Source organism: Ciconia boyciana, chromosome 5 (assembly GCF_034638445.1).
Source record: "Ciconia boyciana chromosome 5, ASM3463844v1, whole genome shotgun sequence".
Classification (NCBI taxonomy): Eukaryota; Metazoa; Chordata; class Aves; order Ciconiiformes; family Ciconiidae; genus Ciconia; species Ciconia boyciana.
This window is the reverse complement of record NC_132938.1, coordinates 34,221,577-34,246,188: the sequence shown is the minus strand read 5'-3', so window position 1 is coordinate 34,246,188 and position 24,612 is coordinate 34,221,577. Positions and strand designations below refer to the sequence as shown.

Below are 24,612 nucleotides of genomic sequence, written 5' to 3'. Positions count from 1 at the left end.
AAGCCTCTTTCCTTGTATTGGTAACTAAACCCAGGGTGAGAGAAGCAGTTGCTTATTTATCCAGCTATAGTTCTGTGTAAATGAAACATCTGTCCTTTTCTCCTAAGTAAATTAATACAATTGAGTTGAACTTGTTATTAACCTGGGAAGAGATTCAGCTGTGTAATCGAACATTATTCTGATGTTACATTTGGGGTTTTTTTCTTCTGTAAATGATACCTTGTAAATAAATGCAAGTTTTACCTTATTTTGCTACATAATTTAGTAAACATAACACCATACATCTATTGAGGAGTGAACTTTAAGCAAGCTATATATTATAAGGTTGTAAGAATGCAACAACATAAGGAAAATCCAACATATTCAACCACTTACAAGTCCGTGGAGATATCCTCTAGCACCTTAATATACATTTAGTATTAATGTTCCCCAGGAGTGAGAATTTTATTTGTGTGTTTGTCTTTATACATATACGAAATGAACACACACACACATATATATATGCAACTCATGTTTATATTTTCATAATGTTCAGAAATTTAATTATTCTTGCAAAATAAACATTTGCTATTGGCTAATTCTGTAGCAATGGGGGTTTTTTGTTTTTTTTTCTTTGTTTTAAACATGTACAGTACTCTAAACTTTAAAATTGCAGAGCACCAGAAGAGATACACCTGCTTGGTGGATTTTTGAGGATATTTAATACCCTCTCAGTTCTCATGTACACAAAACAGGCACAAACCATACAGCAGGTTAACCTTATGAAAGAGTTTGAGGAAGACGACCATATGCAAAGGAAAGCCCAAGAGCACCTATTCCTAAATATAATAAGCCCTATGCATGTTGAGCCTAATGCTTCATAGTAGTTTTATTAACTCACAACTGACTACTGCTGGGCATAGGGAACTCTTGTTTTGGTCTGTCAAGCTAGTGAATATGGAATGCATTGATGTATGAAGAGACAGTGATAGAGAAAACTTCATTTAAACATTAATAAAGAAAGTAAATGGCTATAACGTCAAATAACATACAGTTCATTCTATGTCCAGAAGCCTTTCCTATCAATTTAGGTCAACTTTAGTAGCTACTGTTGTTTCTCCTTGTAGGTTCTGAGCTATACAAATGTAGTTTCCAGCATCTCTGGCTTCAAAATCCTCAACAAGAAGAATGCTTTTTGAGATTCTTGTGGTATGTCCAGTTCCTCTGTTTATCAATCTCCAGAAGCTTTGGATAATCGCAGGCTTCTCGGACTGTTTAAAAAAAAAAAAAAAACCAAAACCTCACCCACACAAGAAAATACATGATTCTGCAAAGTGTATTTAGTGACACTCCCCTCTCAAACCCTGAAGCACGAGGTCAGATAGTAGGAGCCTGTCTCCAAAAGTCAGCCTTAAGTGAGGAAACTGAAGGTGTCTGGCAGTCGCAGCAACATTCCTGCATTAAGTACTGACGTACCAGTAAGTTATGCCAAATAAGGATAATACAATGGCTCTTCCACTCTACATGCAGGTACTGTGTAGCTTTAGATTAGCGATGGGCCGCCAAAGCTCTGCCTGGAGTATATGAATGAACTCGGTTGCAGTTGTGGGCCACTTACTAAGGTCACATTTGGGTACTTGATGAAATAGGTGAGAGATCTTGGGCAAGATGTCAGGACAGATGTGTGAGCTTCTCTTCAGACTTCCAGCACGTCTCAAAAAGGAAGGCAGCAGTGGCATGAGTTAGTTGACCAAGCTTTACCTAGTTCTCTTTTAGCATGGAGAATAGCTTTAAATCATGTGCTGCAAACTAATTCCTCCTTCTCTAGTTTCAGAAACACTGTATTAGATAACACACAAGCAAACAGTAACAATTCACAAATGCTTCTAAATTAATCCTCACATTATGCTTTCCAAAATGTGCATGTAACTTCAAAGCCAAAAATACAAATAAGGATGCTTCAAAAGATGCTTTTTAGGTTTTTTTGTCGTTATCTTTATAACAGGCTTTTTTTTTTCTTCTCCTCTGTAAGAGAATTCCCTGATGGATGGTTTATCAGGTCACACTCCCTGGCACCTCAGAAGTTTGCAAAGGACTGGATGAGAGAAACTAGCCCAAAGATAGAGTAAGGCAGTCTCTTTCTTTCCAAAATCCATCACGCTAGTCAACAGCTTTAATCATGTTGGCTTGTGCTACACCAATAATCTGGATAAAACTGGTAAGAGAGAGAGGTTTCTGCTTGGAAACCACCTCCTCTTGCTTCATGAAATAGATGGATTAGCCATTTATCAATATGAATGCTACAAGGCTTAAGCTAATAGTAGCAAAAGGATGTTAGACACTTATCTAGAGCCAAAGCTACAATCTCGCACTTGCAAAATGACCAGCACAGAAGAAGCTGCCAGTCTTCTTGAAGCTTAGGGATGAGTCACAGTGCAGTCAGGGAATGCCTAGGAACTGGCAGGCATTTACAGCTAGCAAGAACTTCTTTGAAAAACTGGTAATCTCATCTAGAAATTCTTAACCCTTTAGAAGGAATCAAGCCACTTAGCAGAGCTCTACCTAGCAGAGCACTATCTCCTGTTCCCAGCCTGAAAATCAAGTGCTACCTACAATCAAGTACTACCACACACATAATTCAAGCCTAAGTTAGTTCTTAAATATAGCAAGTGGAACTTCCCTGACCCTACTGAAAGTGAAGGTAAAGGCCATGTAAGGCAGATGCTATTTGCCTGGTCAGGCTCCTCCTAGCACAGTTTTTCTCAAACTAATTGCCTTCTGCTTTGAAGCTAGTTTCAGGGAATCGTATTAAGGGGTGGATCAGTATGCATTCACAGCAGGTGAATGAGCAAATGCAATTGTCAGGGAGTGGCAAGGGAAAAAAAAAACACAAAAAACCAACCGAGTGAAAAAACGTAAGGGGGAGAGGTTAGTGACGACAGAGATGAGATGTGGGGCTCTCCAATGCAATGTACCTAGGAGCAAGCAGGGATTAAAGTGCTGCTTCTGCTCAGGGATCAAGTGGTAGGTGACAGCCCAGGTGCTGGGTGGGGTGGTGGGGGGGAACAAAAACTATCACTGATCTCCATGCACTGAAAGCAGCAGCAATGAATGGAAACATCCAGTGAATCTTAGAACTTTGCTAGTCCTTTTTCTTGCACAAAAGCAGGTGTATCTGACCAGCATCACTGCTGGTCCTCTCTCTTCTCCCTCCACCCCTCCCTTTTTCCTTTGCAGTATGTGAATACTTCCTTACTAAATGTTAAGTCTCCAACAAGCATACAGTGCTGCTACTCTGACATTTACTTAATCATTTTGTTGGGGCAGAAGCCCAAACACAACTCTTCCCTCCCTATCCCCAGGCACAGCTGGAGCTGAGACTGTTTACTCCAGTGGATAAGCACATCAGGCCTTTCCAGGGCAGATGCAGGCCACCGGCCAAAGTCTCTTGCTCAGCCCCCGTAGGTGGGTGCAGTGCGAGGGTGTAGTCCTCTGCTGACAGTGCATGTGCCCTGCACTGCAGCCGCAGAATCCGCAGCAAACAAGGGAGATAATTTGCATGTGTTTAGCTGTTTATATTCAGTCAGTGCTAGAGAGGCGTAACTGTAGTGCACATGCCAGCACTGCATCAGGTGCTGTAAGACCACTGGAAGCACCTGGGCCAAGAACAGCCAGCAACCAGGCTTGGGCAGCCATTCAGCCGTGAAAGATGTAAAAGTAGCAAGGGGTGGACACTAGTAAGATACAGAGTTTTGGAAGACCAGGCTGAGTCTAGAATTTAATTCCTTCAGTTGTTTGTTCTTCATAATTACAGTTAGTTACAAAAGACATTAAATGGGGGTTTGTATAGCCAGTTACTACAGTCCAATAAACAGATATCAAGGGAAGCTAAAAAAAAAAAACCCTCACGCACAAAAAAAGGGAAAACCATATCAATCAACAAAGCTAATGTGATCAGCAGGGGCATTTCTGCTCTTCCCCACCCAAGAGAGTGAATCGTTATAAGACTGTCAGAGTTAAAGCCCCACCTTGAAGGACAGAGACACTGCTATTTGTTGATGCATCTCACAAAAAGTAATGCTAAGAGCTAAATTCAGAGGAAGACATTGGGCATTTAACTCAAAAAACATTATTGCTCTGCAGCTCCCCAAACTTGGAGGCACTTCAGTTTTCCCTAGCATTTTACTTTTTACTTCACTGACAGCTGCAAGTTTCTGTGCTCATTTAGACATCTGCCCCTTTCCTTCCTAACTTCAAATGGACACCAGAAACAGGAATTCTGCCAAACTCTTCCTGTGCTCCATCCAGTAGTCACTCTTGAGATGACCTAATTCATGCCATCAGCACCAAGCCCGTCACCAAATGCAGTTGAGGCTGCCCTCGTTTAACAGCCAGGACAGGGTAGGGAAGTCGGTAATTGCTCACAAACTCTCAGACTTCAATAGTCTCAGCAGGAAAATTTATGACAAGCAGCAGCAAAAAAAAAAAAAAAAAAAAAAAAGAGGTGGAGGGGAGCAGGGGAAGAGAAAGAACGAACTAACATCTAAGCAAGGACTAGAAACCTGGTTCTACATGCCCAGTGCCCTCACCAGCAGTTCAAATCCCTTTTGGGCTCACTTGCTCTCTCACTATTTTTTCCCCTGAAAAGGCACGCACCTTCCCATGACAGCAGAGTGTTACAGTCTCTATCTTGATGGCTACAGCAAAGTTCTGGGGCTTTAGATTTGAATTTTCTCAAGCCTAGTAAGCACTGAACTCCAACCATTCACTTAAGCAATTACCTCTGCTGTTAAATTACTTAATTCTATGCTGATACAAGTATCCTATTAGCAAGTTCTGCATTGCCCTTTGACAACCCAGCACCAGGAGGGCTGCAATGCAAACCCTCAGGTCCTAGAGGATCCCTTTCCTCTGGTGAAGGGTTCCATCTTCCAGAAGTCCTTCCTTTGCTCCTAGCCTGCTTAGGATAAATAGCAGTAGAGATGAGGCTGGTCAAGAAACAAGTCCCTACTGTAACTGGTCAGGGCGCGTACAGGGAGAAGAGAGGGGACCATCAGTGATGCTAGTCAGATACACCTTATTTTGTGCAAGACAAAGGACCAACAAAGTTCTAAGATTCACTGGATGTTTCTGGTGGATTCTTTCAGATGAGGCTGGGCAGAAGCAGATTTCTGTGGGCAACAATTAAGCTAAAAGATCCTGTGCTGGGATGATTCATGTGCCTGAGCCATGGAGATGGAAGGGATATCAAATGCAGAGGCATCAGTGAGGCTTTGTGGCTTGCCCTAGAATAGCCTCCTGACGCTGGCTAGCTTTGACCCTGTCTGAGGCTTTTCTTTGTAAATGCTGCCAGAGGCCAAGTGTCTCTGCAATGGAAACCTGAGGGAGGAGTGAACTTTGCTGAGCTTGAGTTTTGCTAACATGGGTAGAGCTCTCCAGCTTCATTCCTGTGCTACTTCTAGGCTCTCAGGGAAAGATGGGCTGAAGTTCAAAAGGGATGTGCTGCCTCCTCCTGCCAGCATGCCTGAGCTAGCAAGAGGCAGACACCACAATCTGAAAGAATCTTTACTCCAAATCTAGACACTGGCTTTCAAAGCATTGCCTTTATGAAGAACAGTCCATTTCAGCCAGGGCATACATCTCTTACCTCTTGTCCTGGGTACTGCCACCTGAAGTTCACATCTACATCTGGCTCCCCAAGGACTGTGCAGATTACATGAACGCTGTCACTGAGGTCTGCTCTATTGGATGATGCCGCAATTGTGGTTGAGGGTGGGCCCTTGGGAACTGACAGAAAGACAGTGTTTGGAAACAGAAAATTAGTTTCTAAAGTTAAATACACTGATAAAACTTAAGAGTCAATTTTTGCCTCAGTTTGCTTAACGCAACAGGTAAGTGATGTGCACCTGCACCTTTCCCCTCTACACTGGGAAATTGCCAGAATTTAACCTATGAAGTTTTATCACATATACTTTTGATCAAGATTTTAAAACTCTGTGATTACATTACTTATTTTAATTTTGTTTTTTTCTGAATTGTTTTCTAAACGGTGTCAGCAAAAGAAACAAAGGTGTAAGCATACAGAAAACTGCACCTTACCTTCCACATACAGTAGGTGATACTTGATGGAAATCTGAGGTGCTCCCTGTGACTCTGCTTTGCAGTAGACAATACCTTTATGATCAGAAGTAGGGTGCTGGTAGACAAAACCCTTCTTCACATCATAAATAATATCAGTTCCATCTGTTTCAATTTCTTCTGCTGGAAATTCCCTGTGTAGAGTTACTTTTGCTGAAGGAGTAGTAACACGGCATGGTATGACTGCAGGTTTATCTGGGTTCAGATAGACAATCTCAAAATAACTGGGAGTAGGTACAAAAAGTTCCTCTTTATCTGTGCAGAAGAGTTGATATAGTTAGAATAATATTTACATCTTAGTTTAACAGAAAGAAGAGAAAGTACATATGACAAGAGAAAATAGCTATGAGCAACATTAAAAATTAACTCAAAGCGTTTTGCTTTAAATACGCACACACAAAAGAAAAAAAAAACTTTTCTAACCTGTGAGTATATATTTACATAGCTTGCATTAAAAACATTAAATCAAAAAGAAAAACAAAGTATTCTTCACTGTAATCAGATTTTTTTAATCTTAAGAAAATCTCTGGAATTCCTTTTTAATAAGTTTCCAAATACTCATCTGGATCTAATTCTGTTCACTCGCCCACTTTTAACAGGTAACACACGTAAAAAACCCACCCACCCACCAACTAGAAAGAGATATTCTTTGGAGCTACAGCCTTTTTATACATATGATTTTAGGCAAAATGTTTGATTTGCTGCTCTAAGTAACTGAAATATTTAGTGCTTTTAGAATGACAGTTAAAGAGTATTTCCATATTTGGCATGCTGCTTAGAAATATAAAGCTGAAATTCCTCTTTCTAGCACAAGCATTTACATAATAACTTGACTGACAAGTTTATTCCAGCCTTTCTAAAGGAATGTATCCTCAGAACATTAAGCACTTCTGATAAACGGCTTCTGCACAGCCTCATGGTCTAATCTACCTCCAAAATATATCACAAACAATCCTATCTTAGCATTTCGTACTGAAATATTTGCTAGCCAAGAATGCTTTAGCTCTAATCAGGCAGCAAAGGTTGTTTTACCATTCAGAATGCTTTCCATGAGAAGAACGAATTAACCATTTGATTTCAGCTCTGTTGTACCAAGTAGCAGTAAACTGTGCACAGTTACCTACTATGACCCTATCCATGCAGTGTTAGGACTACAGTCAAACTCAAGCTCTGTGGGACAACACATGTATTTAAGAGTGTTTTGCCTCTCAACATGCTGTATAGACTCTTGGGAGAAATTGTGGCCTTACCAAGATCAATGAGGTCAAGACTGTCAAGGCAATGCAGCTAACTGAAAGGGGGTGGGGGGAAGAGTCCATGCAGTCATCTGAATGCCATGACAAAATGAATCTTCTGCACAGATTTATTTTCTTTATCCAGACACATTTTCAAAAATTAAACATTTTTTATTCATTTTGTAGAAGATCCTCAGAATGCGTGTTAGTATTTTCGAAGGTATTTGCTTTCCATTGCATTATGTGTTATTTTGGGTAAACATTTAGCATAATCCATAGGGAAAATGGACTCATAAATCACACTAAGCAAGTAATTTTCTGCTCACCAGCACTGTCTTACTTAACATCCACTAAAAAAGATTTAAATTGTGGAAGAAAAATCTTGACAGTGAAATTGCTGATGTAGCTTTATTCCTGTCTTACTAGCAAATATATTTCCATTAATAATACCCCAGTGAGTTAATTACCTGTGAAAAAGATGTACGTTGAACCTGTTTTAGTCTCATCCTTTGTGCATTTGTTACCATTGCACAGCTGAAGCCAGCAGCTATATTCACCTGTGTCTGCTGCAGTGGAGTTTGCAAGGATCAGCTGACCATACCTGTCAAGCTGCTTTATACTGGGGAGAAGAAAAACAAAAGGCACAGACAAGTACAGATGTATTTCCTTGTACATTTCTGTCAGTTCACTTCTACTTTTTTTTTTATTCCTACTCTGCAACTGACCTACCTTTCGCTTTCAGAGCTATGTTGTCCCCTTTTGCTCCAGCAAAGACCTGCTTACATGAGTATTTCTATTGATTTCAACTACACGCGAATGCTTGCAAGCTTTCGTCTTGTACAGTTCATTCTTGGATTCCTTTCAGTCCCCATTCTGCAACTGGGCTGTGACTGCTGTAGACAATATGTTCATCTATGTTTTGACTCAGTTTGTCCATGTATATCCCATATTTTCATGCTCCAAGTCAACCTGCATGCATCTCAGTCCTTTTTTGATATCATTAACTGTAGCACTGCTTCAATAGTATACAACAAAGATAATTCAGGAGTAGTAAGTAGCAGGTACTTTAATAAGAGTTTGTTTGATGATTTATGCCTGCTTTCACTGTGAACGCTTTCCTATCTTTAACATACTGTCCAAGTTTCCACTTGCAAACACCATCATAAAGAGCTTCTGTCTCAGCTTGGATTTGTTCTGCAAGTAAGTCATTTTGCATTGCCTACTCCTCTGCGCTAAGCCACCTCACTGGCATCCTCTCACTGGAGTTTCCTCATCACCCCTCGGCTATTTTCAGAGCATGACCCTGAGAACTGCTGGAGGTGAACTGGCAGTGTCATCACGTAACTACATAAAATTCAGTCTGTGTGATTATTTCAGACTTGATTTGCTTTTTTGTCCTTCTCCTGAATTTCCCAGATACATCTCTCAGTGGATTGACATTTGTAAATGTGCAAATATTTATAAATATGTAGATATATATGTAGATACTGACAATGTTCCTAAGGGTCAAAGGTCCTATCTATAAAATTCAGCAGCTACAATCTCATCTTGTTCTTTTTTTATTTTAAGTTTGCTTTCCTGGCTCTTTCTTGCAGACAGATGGTGTTATAGTTGGCAGTCTGCTGTGTTGCCTTTTGATGGATTGCAAAAGCAATGGTCCAACAGTACCAGTTCTCAGGGAACCCTGTCAGGACAGGCGTGTGGAAGTACTGATGCTCTCCACTGCTGCTCTGACCCTTAAAAATGTTTTCAACCACCTGCCTTTACATGGTAGCACATCCAGAACACAAAGGTTTCCCACTTTCCTTTGCAATACATCGAGTTACAAGGTCATTTCTGTTCTAATCAAGTCAGGAGCCTGAACAGCTCCCATACTCTTATTCAGAGAACTGTGGGTTCTCTGAATATTTATCATCCTCCTATTTCTTCGTATTAATGTGGCAGTTATTTTGTAAGGCAGATGCCTGACTGAATAATTTACTTCTGGGATTAGCACACTTTGAGGAAATTCTTGTCCTCTAAAACACCTTGTCACTGTGTAACAGCAGTACTATAGACATGCCTGACTGTACTGTATGCTCTAAATGCTCTGTTTTGCTCACGTCTCCATGCAGAACAACTGCTTAAACAGAGAGGCCACTACTTCCAGCTACAGGCACTTCCCAAAATTTCTGACTCCCTAGGTGTTCTGCTAGCAGTTTGCACTACTACCAGCAATCATAAGCAACGGGTCATGTAACCCAACATTCGGCCTCCACCCAAGGCCAGTAGCTTAGAAATTAAAAACACACCAAATACACAACCCAAACAGGGCTAACTGAGAATTATCTTTTCCATTAAAGCCCTCAGACACCATTAGTACACTCATCCACCACAGGGAAGTTTTGGGGCCTGCCTAAAGAAACGGGCAAATCATGTTTCCTACCCACTAATGTGCTTGTCCTACAAGACCTAGTCTGATTCCACTTTTTTGAATCATGTAATTATGGAGTAGTAGCATTTTCATTTTTAATATATACACTACCTTACATTATAAATTATCTTCAGTTTCTGGATAAGCTTTGAGAGATTCCTATTTGTGCAAGAGATCCTGTTGTGTATCATACCCAACAGGAAGAAAGAGAAGTCCAAAACATGTCCTAGTCTGTATTATTCTTATATTATTATTATTTAGTTTCACAGTTCACATTTCATAGGCTACATGACTACATCAGCATAAAATGTTCTGCAAGTATCCAGTACTAAATGTCAACATTACAGAGAAACCATTATGCCAGAACGTTTTTGCCTCCAACTGTTACTGCAGACACTGAACTATAGCTCGAAATCCCAACAGACAGAAAAATAAGGTCAGAGTTAATTAATTATTGTACAGCGTGTTCTACTTAACTGAGAACAAGCTATCTAGTAATCAATGGAAATAGCCTAGCGAGGTAGTCATCCACACACATGCGCTAACAAAACCTGGCAACTGAGAGTGGAAGTGTTGAAACTTGTGACATGACCATATTAAGCAGACAAAACAGGCCATATAAAGTAAATTATAAATGGTAAATCCAGCAGATGACCAATATTTCCAGGATAACTTTTATTTCATTGGTATTTTAGATGCTGGGAAATCTGACTTAAAAGCCAAAACTTTGCTGTGCTCTACATATCACAAAGAAAAAATGTTGTATATACAAACATTTCAAGGCTGTTTAAAGAAACTAGAGAACTACTCCAAAATCTTATTCCATACATTCACCTCATTAAGCTTTAGTTATTTGAAGTTCAAAAGATCTTTGCCAGAAAAACTATGCCAAGTTTAGAAGCTAAAAAAAAAAAAGATATGAAAAGACAGTGTACATAGCATCACTCAAAGAGCATCTAGCAAACTCTTCTCAAGCAGCTGCATTCACACTGACAAAAGAGAGCTTATCTCAAATACAAGCTCACTAGGAGAGGAACATAACGTCTTACTGTTTAACACAAGAAAAAAATCCCTAGCTTTCAGACTTCAGAGCACATGGAACAAAATGAAATTCAGTTATACACATGAGCACAACCGACATCCCACTAAGCCAGCAGGAGCCTGCATTCACTGAAAGCAGTCTAATTTTGCCCTCTACAGCATACAGGCTCCTCAATACTTGTGAGAGTGCTCCTGTCCATACACCCCCCGCACACAAAAATGTGCATGTGATGCATGTCCAGCTCTTTGCCCCAGCTTCTTCCACTGGAGCAGTTCCATTTCATGTGAGTTTATTTATCAGATTAAGTTCTGTGATAAAGACAGCTGGTCTTCGGCAAGTGAGAGACCCATGCTCCAAGTCAGGCAGAGAATTACTTCAGTGAAGTTAGACTGCCTTCATCTAGAGCAGTTTTTGCTACAAAGCATAAGAAAGGGAAAATGTGCTTGCCCTTATTTTTCTTTCATCCCTCTCATTTTTTGATCCTTCTCATACGTTGTAGATCCAGTTTCTGGGTGAGCCTACAGTCATTAATTTGTTATGCACAGTCTTACAGAACAGCATTCCAGCCCTTCTGTTCTGGAGGTGCCCGAGCTACCTTTGACCGTTAACACCGCCAAGATTTTTGGCCAGTTCAGCCAGTACACAAAATTTTCAGACAAAAAGTTATATGCAGGGTGTATTTATGCTGCACAAGGCAAGAGAGCATTATAGATAATAAGCTAGTCCTGAAGCAAGCTGGTGTGCGTCCTTAACTCAGGAGCCAAGTTTGCATGATTCTAGCTTTCTCCCCAGAGTTGCATTGCATGCTACAGTCTCTAAAGCCAAGTAAATAATTTCAGTGGGTACTGTTATTTACTCCAGTTAGGATAGTGGAAAGAGAGGATTTCTCCTCTGGCTCGACAAGAAACAGCCAAAGAGTCCTCTTCCTCCTCTCACTCAGCATCTTTCCCTCCCCCCATATGATAATTTTAGCATGTGTTAACAGCTACAGACCTATTAAAAACTGAGACTCTCTAGTACAGCAAGCAAAAATATTTTATTTACCAGGTTGTAAAGTATACCTACAAAGACAAACTCAAAGAAAGCATAGCCACTAATACTACGGAAATGGCTTTTCTAATTACAATCTCTTCCTTCTTAGAAAAGTAATATTGTCCTCCAGGCTACTGTATTCTCCTTACCATATGGGTGAGTTAAAAATATGATAAGCATGGCATGGAGACAAAACATCTGGCTTTTATCCCCACTTCTTTTTGCAGCCACCCATAGGAAATACATTACGTGGATGCTAAATTTAACTAGTTGCAAACCAAAACACCCTCTTCTCCCAGAACTGCAGACAAGAAACAGAATGCAGTGAGCATGCATCTTCAGCGTCAGCTCCTGCCCTGGACCTCTGCTGTTAACAAACCCTCTGACCAGCTGAGCTACAAATGCCCTCACCTTAAGGTCTCTTCTGCCTCCCATAATTGCAATTCTGTTAGATGCCACGGTCCTTAAAGCTTCCTCTTGTAGCAGCTAGAGTTAGAGGATGTTAGCAGTTCCCAGGAGATGTACAACACCTTGCTTATTGTTAAAATTCCCACCAGAGCAGTTGAATTTGTACGTCCCTCCTATTATTTAAAGAAAAAACTGGAATTGGATGCCTGAGCATCTGTTGCTGTAGGGACATACAAATGAACAAAAGAATGGTAGTCATTGGTCCCCAGAAATTGCATGGACCTCATCGCCATTGCCCCTCCTCCTCACTTATCCTCCGGCCCGGCAACCTGCTCCTTCTTCACTTTACATTACCTCCTCAGACCCCAACCACTTCCCCCCTGCTGCTGCCGCCAACTCTGGTTTGCAACAGTGCCCCAACTCCGGCAAGACCAGCATGGAAATCCAAGGTAGAAAAGCCCAGCCCAGTTAATTAGCTCCATTTTCACTCCACACCTCACTAATTGGTAATGAAGGGACTACCTTATACTTGGTCTTTAAGCACTCAAAAAATGTTAGAAGATAGTGAACATATATCTATCTAGACGATTAAACAATTTTTGCTGCAGGTTATTTGCTAATAATTTTTCTGATTTTCCCCCCTTTGCCCTATATTCAGCATTTTGTTTTAAAATAATGAGTGTAATATATTTGTAAACTTTTAAAGTTTGACTATTGTAGTTGGTGCTTGGTGCACCGTCTTTTGTACGCAGCAAGGAAGATCTAAGCTCCTCTTGAAAGATGATAACATTGTTAATAACCTTTTCTGCTGACAGTTCACTTACAAACACTACCAACTGAGCTAACTAAATAACATACCATCTTTTTGATATTTCCATTTAAATTCAATCAAAGCATTCTAAAAACACAGAATATAAATTTCGTATTTCACATTCTATAAAGCAGACTTTGCTTCATATGGATCTATTAGCACTACAGCAAAGATCTTGAGATAATTACCAAAGTCATGCTAAAAATGTGATGAAAATATAACTGCACAAGATTCTGTGGTCAATGTCTCCATTAAATTATTACTATTCTGTGACTCTGAAGTGTGCTACTAATCTATGTTTTCAATTTCTCTAGTTAATTATAGGACCTTCTGCTTACATTTAAAATTGTTGATTCAGTCTAACTCAGCCTTGCTGCTTCAATAATTTATTTCAAAATAATTTTTCTAAAGCAAAGATCATCATATTTCAATATAGACCCTTAAATATAAGCCTAACATGCTTCTAAAAGAAAATAAACACTTAGGCAAGTTATACCCACCCAGCCAAAATGTTTTATAGCATTTATTTTGTGTGACATTATTAATTTTTGTTATGTGGTTAAAATATTACAAATACTGTGATCTTGAGTGAGAACAGAAAGGTAAATTGCTGAGGCAACAGAATGCCAAACTACTTCAAACTACAAAATGCCAAACTACACAATTAGGAAACGCATATCTTTTTTTCCCCAAACTACCTTAAATTCTTGTATTTTGTCCCATGTGCATCACTAGAAAAGTACTTAATTTTGTAAGAGAGGAATAGACAGTCAAACAAATAATGAAAAAGCATTCAGATTCCTCTCCAAAAACTGTGAATACTTGCCTTGCCTTCTTCAATGTCAGATGCTAATACTCAGATAACATGACCTGGAGGCCTACAGGACCAAATCATGCCAGCAACCTATTTGCAAATGCACAAAACATAAGATACACTTGAAAACGACGAACACCACCACACACACATGCACTCCCTGTTGATATTACTTTGCACATTCAGCTTTGGCTGGCTGGAAGGCCAGGTCTGTATTACAGCTGATAAACGCCACCTACTGGAATAAATCCAGATAAAACATTATTCCTTGCAAAAGAAAAAGCAGTAATTATTTAAATCGGCCACAAGATCCTTTGAGAGATATTGCTGGGATAAGCTCTCCGCAGAAATAGGCTTGCTGCTGTGACTTACTATGACAGAAGCCTTGCACTACCTACAGAGGTTTATTCAGCCAGTGTAGTTCTTGAACTCCTCAGCTGTCAGGGGACAAGAAAATATACACTCAGAGAAGAACGGGTTCACAAATTTCAGAAGGATATGCTAGAGATCACAGTGTATAACTGCCAATCTTCAACACTCCTCTTTGAAAAGAGAAGTGGAAAGGAGAAGAATATATGTGAAATACTAATTAACTGGGAGGGATTTTAAGGTAGCGTCATACCTGTAAATAAGTGAAATGGAACACAGAGATTCAGATAACCTCAGTTATTTACAGAGAGCATACACACTTGTACTTAATTTAGGGACAAAAGGACAATAGGAGTTGATACCTTTGCTCATACCTCTGTGCCTCTCTCACCTAATAATCCAAGAAAAGCTCCTTACAGCTCTTTCTTAGGGCATTGTTCACAGTGCTCCACAGTCTCCTCACTACTTATCTTTCATAGACATGTAAGTGTCCATAAAACAGCCAGTGAAAACAAACACTACTCACGGCAAAAAAATGCCTGTGGAAGACATCCTTCAGCTCCTTATATGCCCCTCCTCTTTCAAATACAGAACTAAATTACTACATTTAATCTACATTTAGCTATGTGTGCTATGCTCAAAAACCGGGAAGGCAAACAAATGTATAGGGTTTTGGAAAAGACGTTTAGACCAACAGGACACTCATCTGGTGGGGCAGAGAAAGGTAGAGTCCTCAGTTCCCCTTCCTGCTCTAACAACTATTTATGCAGTTTCCATTAAGATATCACTAGATGAAAGAAAAAGCCTTCCTAAACCTAAGGTGACTATCCTCAGCATTAAACTCTGCCACACCACAAACCTTGGAATTCCCTTTTGCACACAAAGGTAACTTTGACTGAAAAAGTAAAGACTACTCTCACTTGCTCCTTAGCATGGCAGTTGGTGTATTTTTTTGCCAGTTGAGAGATGTGGGTTTGAGCCTCTTCAGGAAATTAATCTTAGCGTCTCAGGTGGTACCTACATTAATAACCAGTATAGCCCACCATGAGCAGGTCTCTGCAGAGCAACGGAGTTGGTAGTGAGTACGTGACAACCACACTCACACATTTTGAGAGTTTTACTTTGGATTAGCTCTAATGTGCTTCCCTCTTAGTGGCTGGAGCACACTGATGTCCTGCTGGACCGCATCTTCAATTTCACATTCATCTGAAGGAAATCCAGTTCACATGCTACAAGACTATACCACAGTGCAAATCAGAGGGCAGTAATTGGTGACGACTGAAAGATGCTCATGCTTTTTTGTTGACATTAGAAACCACTAGGTGGAACATCTTGACTGTAAAAATGTAAACAAACAAACAAAAAAACCCCAATGGTATTGAAAGTGGTAGTAAAAAAAAGTTCTAGATTTTTTTTTCCCCAAAAAATGAAAAATAGCTTACCTGAGTCTGGAGTCTTTAAAGGTGTCTAAGTATGAAGGATAGTTCCAAATAACATTACTCCCCTTACATCGCAGTTCTATGCTTTGTCCTGCAGATAGGCTTAAAGTGGCAGCTAGTTTCTGGAAACGACCTTTATCCATCACCTGTGTCAGTATGGACTGGGACTTCAAAGAGGAGTCAGCAGATTCCCTCTCCTTCATTTTGGGGGTTTTGGGTTTTACTTTTTTGTTGACAGGCTTAATTTTGTTTTCCCCAGGCTCTTTTGGACGCTTACTTTTTGCAGGCTGTCCAGTAACTAGTAAAATAAAGAAAAGAAGGCAATGTTACTGATTAGAAAAAGGTTATATAGTCTTTTTGCAAAAAAAATCTTCCTTATTATCACAGAGAATAACTGAAGTTTTGTTCTTCCTATAAAGGAGTAAAAATGAGTCAGTTAATTTCCATAAGTTTTCGAAGTCTCTGGCATGACCCATTTTCCTGGGGAAAAGTGGGGAAAAAGAGAGCTTTCAACAACATGTGGAAAATCTATACTTATAGGTCACACAAACAGACAAATATGTAAGGTATGAGAACTTTACAAATGGGAAGGGAAAGAAATACAGCAGTTCTACCTCCAGTTACTTTTGTAATTTCTACCTCATGTCATTGCCATTTAGTACGCAATGCTACACAAGTTCTCCGTCTTCGTAAGGATGTCACATACCCATCAATTCTGCATAACCTTTTCACACACCATGTTACCATAAGAGACACATGAAGAAAAACCGGCAAGTGTGGAACTTCATGACGATTTATAAAATACTGATAGTGATGCAGTTTTCTTCTTTTACAGTAAGTACTGTGAAAATACAAATGGCACTTAAGTCACTTGAAGGTAGTATTTAATTCATCACTTCTCTGTAACAGCCATGTATTTTGACAGTCCAGATGAAAACGGAACCCTATTTAGAGGCAAATAGTAAGAGATTTCATTACCTGCTAGAGACAACAGGGATGCCCAGCTGCCTTTAAAAACAAAGCAAAGGAAATGGAAAGGAAAAGGAAAAGTGAGATGTCTCAAACAAACAAAAAAAAAAAAATCAAGATATTCTCACTATAACTGACAAGAGGAAGCACAGATCTTTTGTGAGATGAGCCTAAAACTGCTGTCCCCAAACACCAAAAAAACCACTAACTGTGCCTGACAGCTAATTCACATTGAACACGGCTTTTCCACATGAAAATGCCCAGGTATTTTATTGTACAAATCGATCAACAAGCTCCCTCTGGAATTAAAAATAGCCCTGCTGTATACTGAGTTAGCATGAATTAAAACTGGTACTGGCTGCAGTATGAACAGCAGCACTTCCAGACTCCTGCCACTAATGGCTCCCGTGATGTTCCTCATACCCCAGCTGGACACCCTGCACTGCTTCAGCCTTCCACTTCTCTAAGTCCAGGCTGATGTACACCATGTCTCTTTTAAATAGCACAGGGCCTTGTGAGCACAAATCTAAAAAACAATAAAGTCAATCTGAACGTAAGAAAACGCTTTTTACTGCAAGGGTGGTCAAGCACTGGCACAGGTTGCCTAGAGAGGTTGTGGAGTATCCATCCATGGCGATATTCAAAACCCGACTGGAGACAGTCCTAGGCAACCTGCTCTAGGTGGCCCTGCTTGAGCATGGGGTTGGATCAGATGATCCCAAGAAGTCTCTTCCAACCTCAGCCATTCTGTGACTCGGTGATCTCAGCATGGAGAGTAAGGTTGCCTGTATAGGAGCATTTGCCTTCTGGTCTCATACCAACTGGAAAATAAACTGGAAGACAGCAATGCTGCAGTTGTCTTAGTTTGCCCAATGCATTTTGAATTCTTTTGGACTCTTATGCAATAAGAATAATTTTTTTTGAGAGGCATACATCCAGTTACTGAGGTACATCCCTCCCCCGCCACACAAACATTTTTCCCAGTTCTACATTATGAGCATTGGTGAAGTTGATTGCAAAGATGCCTTATCACCTTAAAGTGAGCTACAAACTGAAGAGATCAAATAGAAATGCCTTACAAAGATCATGACATTTTAAGGTAAAGAGTAACATTTTATAGTTTCTGGAAGGGAGAGTGAAACAAATATTTATGCTTCTTCCAATTTTTCTTCACACCTGCGATGCCACTGGCCATGCAAAATTGACAAACTTGGGGGAATGATGATAACAAAGGAGAATTTCAAAGAAGCGGTTGCTGCCTCCCAGGGAAGACCATGAAGTAGGGTTTTTCTAGTTACTCAGAGCACATTAACCAAGCGAGTGACACAGTGCATATATTACAGGGGCAAACAGTTGGTGCAGGAGCACTTTTCCCCTGCACTACATTAGAAAGTCTACAGTGGGTCAGGCCAAAGGTCTACTAGCCAACGTCTTCGCACTGACACCACCCAGTGTCAGAGGTCAACCAGGGAACAAGGCAACCATCTCTGCTCCTTTGATACTAGTCTCCTAGCTGCCAAGAACCTTTAGCTCAAGGGATCCATGAACAATAGTTGCCATTGTTTTGTTGCCCTTGGTGGATTTTTTCCTTCATTAATTTGTCTGGTCAATTTTCAAAACTATACAAACTATACATAAATATCAGATGCCTCCTAGTTTTTGTATTAAGTGAATAAATATCCATTGTTTCTCCAACAACTTTCTCTGCGGCTCTTGTACTTTTACAGAACTTAAGTGTCCTTCAAACATATCCTTTCCAGACTGATGAGTCCTACTCTATTTAATTGTTCCTTGTAAAGGATAGGTATCTTACAACAGGTCAGTTACATCACATTTGGGTACTGGAAAGAAGACAAAAGCAGACTGTACACCAGGTTCAAGATATGGTCAAATCACAGTTGTACCTATTAGTGGTGTCTTCTTTCCTGTCTAAATAGCTCATTGTTTTTCAAGAAAGCAGTATTAGGAGCTAACTTTCTCTAGAATAATCAAGTGTAATTCCAAGATCACTTTCCTAAGTAGGAATTATTGGTTAGAAATTCCTAAGTGGAAAGCCATCAATGTGTATATGAAGTTAGAATCATTTGTGTTACTTTGCATCTACCAACACAGAATTTAAAGTCCTACTTTCACTGCCGAGTCTTTCAAAACTGAGAGATTCTTCTGCAACTCTTTACTGCCAGTTTTCTTTTCTTTTGTTTTAGCAGATTAATAAATATGCTGAAAAGAATGTGCCTTACAAGACTGCTGTGAAATTCAACTGGATAAAAACAATTCTATGCCCATATTGCAAAAACTGAAGATTAATTCCTACTCTTTGTTTTCTGTTAGTTATTACTCCATAAGCGGTCTTCCTTTGTCTCACAGCACCTTGGTTCCCATGGACAGGCTTATCAAAAGCCTTTGGGAATCCAAGTACATCAAACCAACTAACTCATCCATGGACACATTATAAAGTCCTTCAGAGAACTTTTGCAGATCTGCAAAACAAAACACACTTCTGAAGGGAAAAAAAAAAAAAGGCAGCCATACAAAGCCATACTGACTCTTCTTGACTCTTCTGTAATTCATGCCTATTTATTCACGAGTTCAATTTACAGAATACAGAGATCTGGCTTTCTGCCTGTACCTCCCTCAAAAATCTTAAAATATTGGCATATTTCTACTTCCCTCAAAAGAAATAGTTATGTGATAGGTTATGCAACCGAGTTAAGACTTCAGCGATTTCAGATTCAAATTTCTTTTAAGTGTCAGATGTGTTTCATCAAATCATGGCACTTAAACACTGTTCACATCATTGTTGATTTTCTCTAACACCAATTCTTTTGGCATATTAGTGAGACATGTCCTCTAATGCTTCTCGCCATAGCGTAAGATTCTGTCTTGGAGCCTGCTATTACAGTGCTCAGTAGGATACTGCACTCAAAGTTTCTGATATGCTTATCATGTCACCATTTTCCATTAAAACCTCCCTAAGCACCTCCAGATCGAACATGGGAGCGCACAAATAATTAAGTTTTAAATTTAAGTTTTACTTTGTGTAGGTATTCTTTCTTATCCCCCATTCCTACCAGCCTTACAAAGTTTGTGGCGATCTGTCCCTGCCACACCCCAGCACATCAGAAGAAGAGGATTTATGGCTGGTTTTATCCCTTTTGCAAGCTGTTTCTCAAACTCTTTTTGTCTGCCTTATTCTGGTTTTTATACTTAACCCATATGTGAGCTAATGAGCCTCCTCATCTTATGTAATTCCCCCTTCTGAAATTAAACACATCAGTTGTTTCTTTGGCTTTTATTATTCCTTCAAGAATATTAAAACTACAGTCTGGCTGTTCTAAAGCAACATCTGAATCCAATTACCTGAGCACTGCTCCAGATCAGGTCAAGAACTACTGCTTTTCTTGGGGGTTCTCTGAGTAGCTGCACTAAGAAGTCATCATTTGTGGCATCTAAACAATTGCACTCGGCATCACACCCCAATGTGTGTGATCCAGCCTACGCGGGGGTAAGTAATTCTGCCTTTTGCTTTTCTATCCACTCCTTGCTGCCCCTCTGATTTTCCTTAACAAAGCAGTCGTTCCCTCCATCACAACAGGCTGGTTGTTCTCTACAGGGCTGCTATTTCAGTCCAGGTGACTTTGACTTTTACTGACAAACCCCACCAGCAACCAGATTTGACACCAAAGCTTTCTTCAACACATACTGCCACTTCTCCTTTGGACTGAGCTATTCCATCTTTCCTGTGTAACTTGTGCCCTAGTGTTAGAAGGTCCCACTGACAGGCCTGACAAGTCTTTTGGATAAGCATTCCCATTTCAAACCAGCTGTTCCAGTTCCTTGTTGTACTTTCGAGATTTGACTGTAGAAGCACACAAGCTTTGGTCCAGCCACCCTTTTCTTCCCCACCTCCCCAGACCCTACTGAAATAGGACTATTTGTTCAAGATACTCTTTGCCATTTCCACTACCTTCTGGCAACCTCAATCCCGACACTTGTTCGAAGGCACATGGTTCTTAAAACCTCACCCCAAGGAAATGCATCATCCCAAACTGTATGCTCTTGACACCTGACACTCTGCCTTTAAGAAACTGTTAAAGACTCCCCTATGAAAGCTTTTCAGTTTTAAGTGCCAGAAGCCTGGTTTTGATTTTCTCTAGATGAAGTTTTTCCTCTCTGTACAAGCTCCCTCTGTTCCACGTTTCTGTAGTTCCCAGTGAGCCTGAACACTTTCCTCCTATACCACACTCCCAGCTACACAGTGAGACTCTTGTCTGTCTGACCTTGTATCTCCCTGCAGGTGACAGCAGGGGCATTTCAGGAAACACCATTAGCGGAGCTTTTATCTATCTACACAGAAAACCTAGTTTTGCCTCTCTGCTGCACCTCCCCAAGAGGTGAGTTTCTGAGCAAGCTGTGACCATGCTCCTCCCCAACATTCCCTATAAGTCTGTCCAGGTATCTACTGATGCCACCACTTCTGCACCTCACAAACCTGCCTTCTCTCATCACTGAACCAAGTATCTGTATGCCAAATAACTTAATTAACTGGTACAGTAGTCTATCACCTAAGATAAAGAGGACACACAATCAAATCCCTCCAGGAACACAGAACCCACCACACAAATTCCCCCATTTCCTTACCCAACCTGCAAGACTTTCCCAGGGAAGGGAACAAACTCAACTAGCCCATTTATGCAAGTACATGAATATGCCATGTTTGGGATACTTTACCTTCTCACTAGATTTATGCACAGAGCCCTCATTGTTTTAATCCAGCAAAAGCACTTATTAAAAAAAAAAAAAATTAAGACCTAGTAGAAAAATATTAATTGAGAAAACTCCTCCTTTCTACCTCTGATCAGCTCCTAATATCAGTTCTAAGATGCACTGTACTCATTTCCCCTGCAACAGTACATTCAGGATCCCTACTAAGTCATCATGCCGCAGCAGGAGACTATGCCTTGATACGTCACAGAAACACACCACGCAGCACTTTTGCTCCTGGTTCATAGTATTTGTCTCACCCTACCCTTTAATGTTTGTCTGTTCCTTGTTCTCACAGATGTTGCACACACAACAATCCCCAAATGGCTGTTAGTCACATAATGCTAAAAAGCATCCAGTTTAGACTTGAGACATCTCCTACAGCCACATGCACATCTTGGCAGCATCAGAGACCTTTCAACTCTCATTAATACTGATGAATTCTTCCTTGAAAAAAAATAAATCGTGTGAGGTTACCATAAAGAATAATTCTTAACCATCAGGATTAAGATGAGAGAGAAGAGTCTTTGTGATCACAACTGATGTAACAGAACAGGGTGGACACATCTCTGCTTGTGGTACTTCGAAGGAAAAGTTAATCAGCCAAACACTCCTACGGACAATACAGGGTGACACATCAGCACTCATACGGACAATCTGGAGGGACATATTTCACTGTTGATAAACTAATATAAGCTAAATTAGGAAGGCTATTTTGAAATCACAGTGTCTACATTAGGACTTACACCTCTAGCTCTAGACAAGGAATTAAATATGTTATTAAATATGTTATTAAATACGTTATTAAATATGCCAGGTTACTTTCTCCCACAGCTAAACTTATGGATGACATAGCGTGCAGCACCCAGTCAAACCTCAGTATAAACTAGACAAACTAAGAAAAACATAGGCCTGGGAAATCTTTTGCCCAAGATACAACTCGTTTCTCGTTCTGTGTTTTTATTGCCTATTTCTCAAATAGAAAACACTTTTCTTGATGTGGTAGTGCACACCCGCAAAACAGATCTTTCAGCAGAAATCCTCTCCTGCACCACACTGGTCCAGAGTGCAACTCGTTTGCACGGAGTCGTAAGAAAAACTGGGCTGGAAAGGACTTCTCAAAGTCCCTTCCCACCCCGTTCAGTTGCTCAGAGCCTTGTCCAGTCGAGCTCCGACTATCCCAAAGGCTGAAGACTCTACAGCCTCCCCAGAAAACTTCTTTCAACAGCATTCAGGGTGAAGGATTTTTTTTTTTTTAACCCGAGCCCCACGTCCAGCACTGACCCTCCTCCGGCCGCGGCACGGGGATTTAAGCGCGGACTTAAACGTCGACCCCGCTCGACAGCTGGCAGCTGGCGTTGCCGCAAACGCCTCTCCCCGAAACCCCAGGATGGGATGAAACCACATTTTCGGTCTCCGGCGCAAAGCCTCGGCGGCTCGCTGGCCGCAGACCAAGAGAGCAAGCCGCCTTCCCTCCGCCTCTGCCCAGCAGGACGGGAGCCCCGCCGCCGCCCCCGGGATGGCTCCCGGCCCTGCCCCGGGGGCTGTCACGGCGGGGGGCAGTGGGGGGCGGCCGCGGGCACCCGCCGCCGGCTTCGCGGGGCAGGGGCGGCCGCGCTGAGGGCGGGGGAGGCGGCCCAGCGGTAAGGAAAGCCCGGGGCGGCTCGCAAAGTGGGGGAACCCGGCGGGGCGGCGGAGCTGAGCGCGGCGGGGGTCGCGGCTCACCGTGCGGCAGCGTTTCCTGCAGCAGCAGCAGGCTGAGGAGCACCCAGAGCCGCATGGCGGGAGCGGCCGGGACGCTGGGCTGAGGCGCGGCAGACGCGGCGACGGCGGCGGGGGGCGGCCCCGCGGCGCCTCGGCGGGCCGCGGCACGGGGAGGAGCCGGCCGGCGCCGGGGCTCCCTGCCCGGGGCTGCCCGCCGGGGGAAGGCGCGTCGTGGCCGTGGTGCCGCAGGGGCCGCTCCCGCCGCCACGCACGCTTCTTCGCTGAGGGGAACGGCCCGCGACGCCCCGCGGGCGGGCCCGGCGGGGCGGGGTCCGCGGCGGGTCGCCCCTGCCGGGCAGGGCACCTGCTGCGGCGCTTCAGGGAGCACACGGGGAAGGCTTCGGCTCCTTGTGTCCAGCCTGAACTCCTTCCGCTGCGGCTCAGGGCTCTGAGCTCCGTCTCCTCCGCAGCCCCTCACCGGGCGGTTGAGGACGGTGACAGGGTCCCCCCCGGCCATGGCTGCCCCAGGCAGCACGGGCCCAGCACAGTCACACAGGACTCCGTGTTCAGAGCAGGAACAGAGCTGCATCCCAAATAAGCTCGGCCTCAGGGACCCCTGTGGAAGTTTATTACTTGAATTAGCTCGTCGGTGCCAGCAGCCCTTTGCCATCCGTGGCTTTGCACGGGCGCAAGCTGTTGGTTGCCTTTGGGCCTGCAGCTGGATCCGCAGAGGGGAGCAGGGAGCAGAGCAGAGTGTGAGAGCCGTACAGGTTATATATCACAGGTAACCCTATGGATGGATGTCAGGCACAGATCAGTGTTGGCCTAAGACACCAAAAGTACATTTTTCAGTCAAACTATTGCACTCAGTCTAGCCTGCCACAGCAAAGAGGTTCCCAAAAGCCTGCTCAGGAAAAGCTGCCTCACAGTGGAAGAACAGGGGAAGTATCTATGTCTTGCTATTTGGGGCTGCATAGTCCATGACACAGTCTTCGTGTATGACCGATGCCTGTGTGAAGCACATTGAGAAGGTGCAGGTATCTCTTCATGGCTAAGAGATGAACGTAGCAAACTTAACATTTACTGCGTGTATGTTTATGCCCACACCGAGCTGTCAAAAGCTGTTTCTTGAAATCTGAGGGTTTTCTTGGAGGAGAAGGGAGGGGAAAATATGACTGGAGGGGCCACAAAGGTAGATGCAGGGCAAAGTGAAGACACTGGACTGGGAGGAAGAAAAATAATGGCTGTCAAAGGTCACAGGCAGACCCCATAGTAGACAAGATCACAGTTCAGTGTGAATCGGGAATGGTGTCCCTGGCCACAGCTCCAGGGCCAGAGTAAATGTGGAAGCAGAGGATGTACAGATTTTAAAGGAAGTCTAGGCTTTGTCTGCATCCATTAAAAAAAAAATTAGAAGGGATATACATAATGCTCCCCTGCCCTCATGAATACATACGCATGTAGAGTTCAGAGGCCTACTTCCCTGAGCCTGCTC

At 42.0% G+C, this 24,612-nt stretch overlaps 1 protein-coding gene across 1 annotated transcript; it reads right to left on the bottom strand.

The window, feature by feature from the left end:
• Positions 1–488: 488 nt before the first annotated feature.
• Positions 489–23,403, bottom strand: PDGFRL (platelet derived growth factor receptor like). The gene is made up of 6 exons (XM_072862219.1): positions 23,139–23,403; positions 15,684–15,978; positions 7,820–7,971; positions 6,079–6,372; positions 5,627–5,766; positions 489–1,250 (listed from the first exon to the last, which is right to left on the bottom strand). The coding sequence occupies exons 1-6, from the start codon at positions 23,191–23,193 to the stop codon at positions 1,062–1,064; spliced, it is 1,125 nt and encodes a 374-aa protein (XP_072718320.1). The 5' UTR covers positions 23,194–23,403; the 3' UTR covers positions 489–1,061.
• Between the last annotated feature and the right edge of the window lie 1,209 nt (positions 23,404–24,612).

Coding starts and splice junctions, on each gene's coding strand:
- PDGFRL (XM_072862219.1), bottom strand. CDS start 23,193: ATGCGGCTCTGGGTGCTCCTCAGCCTGCTGCTGCTGCAGGAAACGCTG. Junction 7,972..15,683: donor TTTAAAGACTCCAGACTCAG/GTAAGCTATTTT, acceptor TCTTCTCCCCAG/TATAAAGCAGCTTGACAGGT. Junction 1,251..5,626: donor GGCAGTACCCAGGACAAGAG/GTAAGAGATGTA, acceptor TTTTTTAAACAG/TCCGAGAAGCCTGCGATTAT.